This window comes from Leucoraja erinacea, chromosome 10, assembly GCF_028641065.1.
Source record: "Leucoraja erinacea ecotype New England chromosome 10, Leri_hhj_1, whole genome shotgun sequence".
NCBI classification, from domain to species: Eukaryota; Metazoa; Chordata; class Chondrichthyes; order Rajiformes; family Rajidae; genus Leucoraja; species Leucoraja erinaceus.
Window position 1 is genome coordinate 3,813,936 of NC_073386.1, and position 12,178 is coordinate 3,826,113.

The 12,178-nt window shown below is 48.8% G+C and overlaps 1 protein-coding gene across 1 annotated transcript in view; it reads left to right on the plus strand.

Moving 5' to 3' along the window:
• The window catches only part of adgrl4 (adhesion G protein-coupled receptor L4), an 87,632-nt gene that overhangs the window by 34,027 nt on the left and 41,427 nt on the right, over nt 1-12,178 (plus strand). Inside the window, exons 6-10 of the mRNA XM_055641293.1 lie at nt 367-550; nt 5,703-5,819; nt 6,418-6,623; nt 8,160-8,333; nt 11,018-11,221. Of these exons, the coding sequence (XP_055497268.1) occupies nt 367-550; nt 5,703-5,819; nt 6,418-6,623; nt 8,160-8,333; nt 11,018-11,221 (885 nt within the window). The remainder of the gene's footprint in view (nt 1-366; nt 551-5,702; nt 5,820-6,417; nt 6,624-8,159; nt 8,334-11,017; nt 11,222-12,178) is intronic.

Here is a 12,178-nt window from a genome sequence, read left to right on the forward strand (position 1 = left end):
TGTGAAAACGAGAGCTCAAAGGGGACGTGGATTAAGGAAAATGTAGAGCGGGGGAAGGTGACAAGGAGGCGTACAGTCGGCAATATTTAATCAGGAGGACAATGAAACTAGTCGGAGAATTAGGATGGGGGAGGGATGGAGAGAGAGGGAAAGCAAGGGTTATTTGAAGTTAGAGAAGTCAATGTTCATACCGCTGGGGTGTAAGCTGCCTAAACGAAATATGAGGCGCTGTTCCTCCATTTTGCGCTGGGCCTCACTCTGACAGTGGAGGAGGCCCAGGACAGAAAGGTCTGTGTGGGAATGGGATAACATGTTATGGTCTGTGTTGAAAGTCCAACTCATTTTTCCCCCACACGAACGTTCTAGGCCATTGTGAAAACAGTGAACAATCTTTTAAAGCCGAGCGAGATGGTGGTGTGGAGTGAAATCGCGGAGGACGAGAGGAGGAGAAGTGCCACAAAGTTGCTGCACATGTTGGAGACGTCGGCCATCCGCATCTCCCAGCATTTGAGGAGCAGCATGGAGCTGGAGTTCAAAGAGACCGACGTTGGTGAGTTCTGTGTCTTAGTTTCGATACACAGCGCAAAAACAGGCCCTTCGGCCCACCTAGTCCAGCGGTCCCCGTAAACTGAGACACCATCTTGCACACACACACACTAGGGACAATTTTACATTTACACCAAGCCAATGAACCTACAAGCCTGCACGTCTTTGGAGTGTGGGAGGAAAGCGAAGATCTCGGAGAAAACCCACGCAGGTCACGGGGAGAACGTACAAACCCCGTACAGACAGCGCCCGCGGTCGGGATCGAACCTGGGTCTGCAGTGCTGCAAGCGCTGTAAGGCAGCGACTCTACCTCAGCGCCACCGTGACCGCCCTGAAACTAGTTTTAGTTTTAGCGGCACAGTGCGGAAACAGGCCATTTGTCCCGCCAAGACCGGGCCGACCAACGATCGCCGTGCACACTAGTTCTACATTGTGAGCCTGTCCCACTTACGCGACTTTTTCAGCGACTGCCCACACCCGCCATAGGTCGTTGCAGGTCGCCGAAAATTTTCAACTTGTCGAAAACCCAGCGGCGACCAGAAAGACGCTGCGACTCTTTGGGCGACTGAGCAGACCACTCACGACCGTACAGGCGACATGTCACAGGGTGAAGCCTCCCTGCACACGAGGGGCAATATTTACCCACGAACCTGCACGTCCTTGGAGTGTGGGATAAAACCCACGGGGTCGCAGGAGAACGTGGAAAACTATCGCAAAGACAGTGCCCGAGGTCAGGATCGAACCCAGGCGTTAGGTGCCGTGAGGTAGCAACTCTACCATCTGTGCCGCTGTGTTTGGTAAGCACTTGTGGGCTGAAGGTTGTGCTTCCATTCCGAATCCCTCCATTGCTCTCCCAGCCTCCATTACATTCACAATAAATGAATTATCATCCAAAATGTCTGGCACTTTCAACATGGAAACAATAGACAACAGACAATTGTTGCAGGAGTAGGCCATTCGGCCCTTCGAGCCAGCACCGCCATTCAATGTGATCATGGCTGATCATCCCCAATCAGTACCCCGTTCCTGCCTTCTCCCCATATCCCCTGACTCCACTATTATTAAGACCCCTATCTAGCTCTCTCTTGAAATTATCCAGAGAACCGGCCTCCACCGCCCTCTGAGGCAGAGAATTCCACAGACTCACAGCTCTCTGTGTGAAAAAGTGTTTCCTCATCTCCGTTCTAAATGGCTTACCCCTTATTCTTAAACTGTGAATAAACCTTCCTGACCACAGGTGCTGTCTGTACGGAGTTTTACGTTCTCCCCGTGACCTGCGTGGGTTTTCCTTGGGTCCTCCGGTTTCCTCCCGCACTCCAAAGACGTGCAGGTTTGCAGGTTTATTGGCTTCTGTAAATTGTCCCAAGCGCGTGGGATAAACCTAGTGCACGGGGTGATGGTTGGACGATGGGCAGAAAGGGCCTGTTTGTTTCCACGCTGCAAACTCAACCGGACTAAAAGCCCTGTCCGACGGTACAAGTTCATTCCAAGAGCTCTCCCGAGTTTGCCCCTGATTCGAACTCGGAGATTTACGGTAATGGCCACTCGTCGGTACTCGGGGCTCTCGTGGACATTTTTCATCGTGTTGAAAAACCTTCACGAGTCTTCCCGTGCTTACCTGCCATTAGCGAGTCTTCCCGAGTACCTGCCGTTAGCGTTACGAGGCGCTGAGAGACGTCCCCGAGCTCCGACGTACCCGCTACATTCATTCTCCATGCTTACCACGAGTTTGATTTTTTTTTAACTCGGGAGAGCTCTTGGAATGAACTCGCACCGTGGGACAGGGCTTTAAAGCTGAACACAATCCTTCCATCTGTCTGTCTCTCTGCCTCATCAACCAGGTTCTCCAAACCTGGATCGTAGACAAAACTCTGCAATCGAGTGGCTGCTGGCAACAATTTGACTGACAATATTTCTGCAACACTGGGACATTTCAGTTTGCAAATGATTAAAATAAAAATATTTCCAAGGGGATAAAAATGCGGTTGATACGCAGAAAAATGGAAATGTAGGTCTATGGGCGGACACGTACTACGCTTTTAAAAGCAAATAGTTTGAATCAATTCGAGAGAGAAACGGATCATATAATTTCCAAGCACTGTAAATAAACCCCCATGGCAGCTGATTTGCAGAGGTAATAACTGGAAATCAGATGCTAAAGCAAATAGCGGAGGAGACAGAATATGTAGGAAGGAACTGCAGATGCTGGTTTATATCAAAGACAGACTCAAACTTAGGCAGCTCCTGTAAACAGGGTGGTAAAAATGAACAGCAAACTGCACTAGGAAACGAGAACCATCACAATTTATAGTCATCGAGTCATACAGCACAGAAACAGGCCCTTCGGCCCAACTTGTCCATGCCGACCAAGATGACACATCGACGCTAGTCGTACCTGCCCTATGCCCTTTTCCGTATCTATTTAAATTTCACTACAGCGTGGAAACAGGCCCTCCGGCCCACCGAGTCCGCACTGACCAGCGATCACCCCGCGTACTAACGCTATCCTAAACACTGGAGACAATTGACAATTTTACCGAAGCCAATTAACCCACAAACCTGTACGGCTTTGGAGTGTGGGAGGAAACCGGAGCCGCCACAGTGGCGCAGCGGTAGAATTGCTGCCTTAGAGGCAATAGACAATAGACAATAGGTGCAGGAGTAGGCCATTCAGCCCGTCGAGCCAGCACCGCCATTCAATGTGATCATGACTGATCATCTTCAATCACTACCCCGTTCCTGCCTTCTCCCCATATCCCCTGACTCTGCTGTCTTTAAGAACCCTATCTAGCTCTCTCTTGAGAGAGCTTACTATGCTTACTATGCTCTGTGTGCTGAAGCAAAGCAAGAATTGCATTGTCCTATACAGGGACACATGACAATAGACTCACTTGAACTTGAACTGGAACTAGAAAGCATCCAGAAAATTGGCCTCCACTGCCTTCTGAGGCAGAGAATTCCACAGATTCATAACTCTCTGGGTGAGAAACACAACCTTCTGTGTGAAAAGCTAGTGCATGAGGATCGTTCGAAGGGCCAGTTAAAGGAGAGAAGGGCAGGTTTTTGTACGGTACGCGGAGGGCGGCGGGTGCCAGGAATGTGCTACCTGGAGTGGTGCTGGAGGCAGGTACAACAGTGGTGATTAAGAGGGTTTTAGACGGGATATGCAGGGAATGTAGGGATATGGATCACGGGCAGACAGAGGAGACCTGCCATCACCCCGTACACCAACAAATCCTACAACCTAGGCACAATTTACAAGTCGATTAACCTACAAATCTTTCTGTATGGCGTTTGTACATTCTCCCTGTGACCATGTGGGTTTTCTCCAGGTGTTTTTTTTAGTCTAGTTTTGTTTAGAGATACAGCGTGGAAATGAACCCTTCGGCCCATCAAGTCCGCATCGACCACACTCTACCCTACACGCTCTAGGGAATTTTTTATATTTACACTAAGCCAATTATCCAACAAACCTGCACGTCTTTGGAGTGTGGGAGGAAACCGAAGATCTTGGAGAAAACCCACGCAGGTCACGGGGAGAACGTACAAACTCCGTACAGAGAGTTAGAAACATAGAAACATAGAAATTAGGTGCAGGAGTAGGCCATTCGGCCCTTCGAGCCTGCACCGCCATTCAATATCATCATGGCTGATCATCTAACTCAGTATCCCGTACCTGCCTTCTCTCCATACCATCTGATCCCCTTAGCCACAAGGGCCACATCTAACTCCCTCTTAAATATAGCCAATGAACTGGCCTCGACTACCCTCTGCGGCAGAGAGTTCCAGAGATTCACCACTCTCTGTGTGAAAAAAGTTCTTCTCAGTTGTGAGTCTGTGGAATTCTCTGCCTCAGAGGGCGGTGGAGGCCGGTTCACTGGACACTTTCAAGAGGGAGCTCGATAGGGCTCTTAAAGATAGTGGAGTCAGGGGATGTGGGGAGAAGGCAGGAACGGGGTACTGATTGGGGATGATCAGCCATGATCACATTGAAGGGCGGTGCAGGCTCGAAGGGCCGAATGGCCTCCTCCTGCACCTATTGTCCATTGTCTACTTCTATCCTACACACCAGAGACGATACAAAGAAGCTGATTAACCTACAAGCCTGCACGTCTTTGGAGAGTGGAAAGAAACCGGAGCAACTGAAATAAACCCGCGCAGGTCACGGGGAGAACGTACAAACTCCGTACAGATAGCACCCGTAGTCAGGATCGAACAGGGATCTCTACCGCTGCGCCTTAGCTTTCACTGCAAAAGGATTTGAGTATAGGAGCAGAGAGGTTCTACTGCAGTTGTACAGGGTCTTGGTGAGACCACACCTGGAGTATTGCGTACAGTTTTGGTCTCCAAATCTGAGGAAGGACATTCTTGCCATAGAGGGAGTGCAGAGAAGGTTCACCAGACTGATTCCTGGGATGTCAGGACTGTCTTATGAAGAAAGACTGGATAGACTTGGTTTATACTCTCTAGAATTTAGAAGATTGAGAGGGGATCTTATAGAAACTTACAAAATTCTTAAGGGGTTGGACAGGCTAGATGCAGGAAGATTGTTCCCGATGTTGGGGAAGTCCAGGACAAGGGGTCACAGCTTAAGGATAAGGGGGAAATCCTTTAAAACCCGAGATGAGAAGAACATTTTTCACACAGAGAGTGGTGAATCTCTGGAACTCTCTGCCACAGAGGGTAGTTGAGGCCAGTTAATTGGCTATATTTAAGAGGGAGTTAGATGTGGCCCTTGTGGCTAAGGGGATCAGAGGGTATGGAGAGAAGGCAGGTACGGGATACTGAGTTGGATGATCAGCCATGATCATATTGAATGGTGGTGCAGGCTCAAAGGGCCGAATGGCCTACTCCTGCACCTAATTTCTATGTTTCTATGCCACCGTGCCGCCCCTAGTTGACGGTGTTCCACCGACCGCCTTGACTAACAGCTCAACTGTTGGGAAATGCAAAACATGCAAAACTATCAATCTTAGTTCTTTAAATTCTGCATCATTCTCCATGCGCAGCCTGTGAATATTTACTGGGTCCTGTTATATTTGTGCTGATGGGTGTGGGATGTGTGTGTGTGTGTGTGTTTATATTTAGAAGTGTCTACACAGGCTGAGCTTTACTGATTCATGACTTATTAATAACATGTTTTCCTGATTCCCCAGCCCTCAAACTGTACACTTTTGATCTAAGTCAAGATGAGCAACTTCAAACTCAAGCGAATTTGGAGCATAATCAAATACGCATTTCCCAACGGAAGGCAGATAGATCCGTCTCTAATGGTAAGTAGGTTTAGGTACAGCCTTATTATCGTCCCCTGTATCAAGAAGAAGAATGAGAGGCCCAGATAGTTCACCAATGAGGTAGATAGTAGTTCAGGACCGCTCTCTGTTTGTGGCCGATGGTTCGGTTGCCTGATAACAGCTGGGAAGAAACTGTTCCTGGATCTGGAGGTGTGCGTTTTCACACTTCTGTGCCTTTTGCCCGATGGGGGAGGGAGTGGCCAGGGTGCGGCTGGTCCTTGATTGTGCTGCTGGCCTTGCCGAGGCAGCATGAGGTGTAGATGGGGTCAATGGAAGGGAGGTTGGTTTGTGTGTGACGGTCTGGGCTGCGTCCAGAATTCGCCGCAATTTCTTGCGTGTCTTGGACGGAGCTGTTCCCAAACCGTGCTGCGATGCATCCCCGATAAAATGCTTTCTACGGCGCATCTGTAGATGTTGGTGAGAGTTGTTGGGGACACGTCGAATGTCCCAACCCTTCTGAGCAAGTAGAGGTGTGGGTGTGTTTTCATAGTTGGGGGCGGGGAGGGAATGAAATGAGTGTGAATTTGTGTCTTGTTTGTCGGAGCTACCCACTGAAAATGTTTCTGTGTGCCATCAGGGACTGTTGCAATCATTTTCCTTCAGTACAATAGTATTGGCTCGCTGCTGGATGCCTCCAATAGCTCGCGGGAGAGGGAGGTGAACGGGACAGCGGCTCGGAAGGAATACGCCGTGAACTCGCCCATCATTGCCGCGGCGATCAGAGCAAACCCTCCATCCCTCTACCGCATGGACCACATCACATTCACACTGAGGCATTTGGAGGTCAGTGGCTTTACAATGTAATGGGGACGAATGGACATTACTGTAACCTGCCAGTTCAACCTGCCAGTTTAGAAGGATGAGGGGGTATCTTATAGAAACATATAAAATTATAAAAGGACTGGACAAGCTAGATGCAGAAAAAATGTTCCCAATGTGTGGCGAGTCCAGAACCAGGGGCCACAGTTTTAGAATAAAGGAGAGGTCATTTAAGACTGAGGTGAGAAAAAACATTTTCACCCAGAGAGTTGTGAATTTGTGGAATGCCCTGCCACAGAGGACAGTGGAGGCCAAGTCACTGGATGGATTTAAGAGGGAGTTAGATAGAGCTTTAGGGGCTAGTGGAGTCAAGGGATATGGGGAGAAGGCAGGCATGGGTTATTGATTGGGGACGATCAGCCATGATCACAGTGAATGGTGGTGCTGGCTCGAAGGACCGAATGGCCTCCTCCTGCACCCAGTGTCTATGGAGCACACTGCAGTATAGGAACAGATGCTTTAGTTTAGCTTAGTTTAGTTTACTTTAGTTTAGTTTAGTTAAGTTAAGGTTAGAGATACAGTGCGGTTACAGGCCCTTCGGCCCACCGAGTCCTCGCTGACCAGCGATCCCCGCACACTAATACTATCCTCCACTAGGGACAATTTACATTTATACCAAGCCAGTTAACCTACAAACCTCATGGACTCAAAATGCTGGAGTAACTCGTATATGGATGGGAAAGGAATGGAGGGTTATGGTCTGAGTGCTGGTAGATGGGACTAGGGGAAAATAATTGTTCAGCACGGATTTGCAGGGCCGAGATGGCCTGTTTCCGTGCTGTAATTATTATATGGTTATATGGTTAACAATCAGTACCCCGTTCCTGCCTTCTCCCCATATCCCCTGACTCCGCTATCTTTAAGAGCTCTATCCAACTCTTTCTTGAAGGTATCCAGAGAATTGGCCTCCACTGCCTTCTGAGGCAGTAGACTTGCTGGGCTATGACTCCAGGACTTGTGTGTCCTTTACGAGATTGATCCCTCCTGGGATGGCGGGGCTGTCATATGAGGAAAGATTGAAAAGACTAGTCTTGTATTCACTGGAGTTTAGAAGGATGAGGGGGTATCTTATAGAAACATATAAAATCATAAAAGGACTGGATAAGCTAGATGCAGGAAAAATGTTCCCAATGTTGGGCGAGTCTATAACCAGGGGCCACAGTTTTAGAATAAAGGGGAGGTCATTTAAGACTGAGGTGAGAAAAAACATTTTCACCCAGAGAGTTGTGAATTTGTGGAATGCCCTGCCACAGAGGACAATGGAGGCCAAGTCACTGGATGGATTTAAGAGAAAGTTAGATAGAGCTTTAGGGGCTAGTGGAGTCCAGGGATATGGAGAGAAGGCAGGCACGGGTTATTGATTGGGGACGATCAGCCATGATCACAGTGAATGGCGGTGCTGGCTCGAAGGGCCGAATGGCCTCCTCCTGCACCTAGTGTCTATGTTTCTATGTTACTGAGTGACATTCTGTCTCTTTTCATTCCTTCTTTCCACTCTAGCCTGTGAAGAAGGAGGAATCCGTCTGTGTGTTTTGGAATTACTCAGCTCTCAGCATGGAAGGGGAGTGGGACACTGGAGGTTGCGAGAGACTCCATTACAATGCCTCGCACACCTCCTGCCGTTGCAACCATCTGACCAACTTTGCAGTCTTGATGTCCTCTTCCCCGATGAAAGTAAGTGTCGGTGAAGCGGTGAACATCATCACGGGCGCTTAAAACGCACACGCTATCCATTGAGCCTGGATAGAGTGGGTGTGGAGCGCATGGGCCGCGGAACCGGTGGGAGGGTGGGGGGGGGGCTGGGGGGGGGGGGGCTGCACCCCCTCCATTTTTTTGGCGGGACAAGCTTCATAACCCGAAATAATCCGGCCCGCAGGCGTATTTTGCTCTTCTTCTGAGGACCTCCGACATCCAGAATCTCAGAACAAGCACACAGTGAGCGCAACAAAACCACGACCAACAGTGGTGGAAACCGACTGCCCCCCCCCCCAAAAACACTCCCTCCCCCCCCCCCTCCGCTCAATGGCTGCTCAACCACAGTCGAGATATTTGAGTATAGAAGTTGGGATGTAATGTTAAAATTGTATAAGGCATTGGTGAGGCCAATTCTGGAGTATGGTGTACAATTTTGGTCGCCTAATTATAGGAAGGATGTCAACAAAATAGAGAGAGTACAGAGGAGATTTACTAGAATGTTGCCTGGGTTTCAGCAACTAAGTTACAGAGAAAGGTTGAACAAGTTAGGGCTTTATTCTTTGGAGCGCAGAAGGTTAAGGGGGGACTTGATAGAGGTTTTTTAAATGATGAGAGGGATAGACAGAGTTGACGTGGAAAAGCTTTTCCCACTGAGAGTAGGGAAGATTCAAACAAGGGGACACGACTTGAGAATTAAGGGACTGAAGTTTAGGGGTAACATGCGGGGGAACTTCTTTACTCAGAGAGTGGTAGCTGTGTGGAATGAGCTTCCAGTGAAGGTGGTGGAGGCAGGTTCGTTTTTATCATTTAAAAATAAATTGGATAGTTATATGGATGGGAAGGGAATGGAGGGTTATGGTCTGAGCGCAGGTAGATGGGACTAGGGGAGATTATGTGTTCGGCACGGACTAGAAGGGTCGAGATGGCCTGTTTCCGCGCTGTAATTGTTATGTGGTTATATGGTTATATGGAGATATGGGGCAGTGAACGACGCGCTGTGATTAGCCACCGAGCGGAAGGAAGGGTGGGTGGGAGAGAGAGACAGAGGGGGGAGGGGAGGGATATATGGGGGAACTCCTCCTCCATAATTCAGCCAACTTTACGACCATCTGACGGATCTATGCACCACCATCCCTGTTGCTTCTCTCCAGAAGTATGCTTGATTTCACAAACTACACAAGTATACAATGCCAGGCGTAGCGTTATCATCGACTGCACTGAGCGTGTCATTACATCCACCTCCAATGCCAACATTTGACAGGTTGGAAGACTGGGGCCACCTCTTCCATCCAGCTGAAACACCCTGTCTCAGGCACTTAATGTTCCCTCCTTGATATTTCTCAAAGGCACTACTTAAATTCTCGCCCATTGCCAACCTCTTGGTCATTTCATGTTATTTGGCTCGACATTGATGTGAGTCGACACTTACATCAATAGACAATAGACAATAGACAATAGGTGCATATGGTCTGAAGAAGGGTTTCGGCCCGAAACGTTGCCTATTTCCTTCTCTCCATAGATGCTGCTGCGCCCGCTGAGTTTCTCCAGCACTTTTGTCTACCGACAGACAATAGGTGCAGGTGTAGGCCATTCGGCCCGTCGAGCCAGCACCGTCATTTAATATGATCATTTATATATGATGCACCATTCCAAAGTTCACGTTCACAAGTTATAGGAGTATTAGGCCATTCAGCCCATCGAGTCTACTCCGCCATTCAATCATGGCTGATAGACAATAGACAATAGACAATAGGTGCAGGAGTAGGCCATTCGGCCGCTCGAGCCAGCACCGCCATTCAGCGTGATCATGGCTCCAAACAGTACCCCGTTCCTGCCTTCTCCCCATATCCCCTGACTCCGCTATCTTAAAGAGCCCCATCTAGCTCTCTCTTGAAAGCACCCAGAGAACCTGCCTCCACCGCCCTCTGAGGCAGAGAATTCCACACTCACAACTCTCTGCGTGAAAAAGTGTTTCAACGTCTCAGTTCTAAATGGCTTACCCCTTACTCTTAAACTATGGCCCCTGGTTCTGGACTCCCCCAACATCGGGAAGATGTTTCCTGCCTCTAATAATCTTATATGTTTCAGTAAGATGCCCTCTTATCCTTCTAAACTCCAGAGTATACAAGCCCAGCCAATCCATCTTCTCAGCGTATGACAGTCCCGCCATCCTGGGAATTAACCTTGTGAACCTACGCTGATAGGAGATAATGGGTGGGAAAGGTTTAGAGGGATAGCTTAAATGGGACATCTTGGTCAGCATGGGTGAGTTGGGCCAAAGAGCCTGTGCTGCGTGACTCTGTACGATCCAAATGCTGGTAGATGGGGCACCTTGGTCAGTATGGGTGGGTTGGGCTGAAGGGCCTGTTTCTGTGCTGTATGTCCTTGCGATCCAAATGCTGGAATACCTTAGATGGGGCATCTTGGTCAGCGTGGACAAGTTGGGCCGAAGGGCTTGTTTCCGTGTTTTGGATGACTCTACAATTCTATATGATTGAATTGCTGGTAAATGGGACTAGCGTAGATGGGAGCACCTTAGGATGTGATGGGCCGAAGGGCCTCTTTCCCTGCTGCGTGATCCTATGACCAAGCTGTAGCTGTTTGTCTCATCTGTGCATGTCACAACACTGCAAGTACAGCTCTTGTCACTTAATCCCTTGCAGGATGTTCTACATAATAATATCCTGACTCGGATCAGCCAGCTGGGAATCATCGTGTCCTTGATCTGCTTGTCAATGTGCATCTTTACTTTCTGCTTCTTCAGCGAGATTCAAAGCACCAGAACAACCATTCACAAGAATCTCTGCTTCAGCCTCTTTATAGCGGAGCTGTTGTTCCTTACTGGGATTAACGTGAACACTAACAAGGTAAGCTGCGCACGTTCACACCGACTCCGCTCTCACCCGCAACGAGCCGTGGGGTCGGCACGGTGGTGCAGCGGTCGAGTTGCTGCCTCACAGCGCCAGAGACCCACCTGGCTTTGATCCTGACCACAGGCGCTGTCTGTACAGAGTTTGTAGTTCTCCCAGTGACGGTGTGGGTTTTCTCCGGGTGCTCCGGTTTCCTCCCACACTCCAAAGACGTGCAGGTTTGTAGGTTAATTGGCTTCTGTAAATTGTCCCTTGTGTGTAGCATAGAACTAGTGCATGGTCGGCACGGATTCGGTGGGCCGAAGGGCCTGTTTCCACACTGTATCTCGAGAGTGCAGGTGAAATGGCTTCTGTAAATTGTCCCGTGCCCAGGATAGACTCAGTGGGCCGAAGGGCCTGGAACCATGCTGTATCTCTAAATTAAACCAAAAGATTATCGACTAGAAACACTAACTCTAAGTCTCTCTCCACTCTGCCCAACTGAGTGCTTCCAATATTCACTATTTTTAGTTTAGTTCAGTTTAGTTTAGTTTAGTTTAGTTTAGTTTAGTTTAGTTTAGTTTAGTTTAGAGATACAGCACGGAAACACGTCGGCCCACCAAGTTCACACAGACCAGCGATCCCCGCACATAACACTATCCTCCACACATGAGGGACAATTTACAATTTTACCAAGCCTGGATGTTTTTGGAGTGTGGGAGGAAACCGAAGATCTCGGAGAGTAGCCACATGGGGTTGGACAGGCAAGATGCTGGACGTGCACAAATAAGATCAAATGGAACAAGTTGACCTACAACTTGTACTCGTTGTACTCGCTAGAATTTAGAAGATTGAGAGGGGATCTTATAGAAACTTACAAAATTCTTAAGGGGTTGGACAGGCTAGATGCAGGAAGATTGTTCTCAATGTTGGGGAATTCCAGGACAAGGGGTCACAGTTTAAGGATAAAGGGGA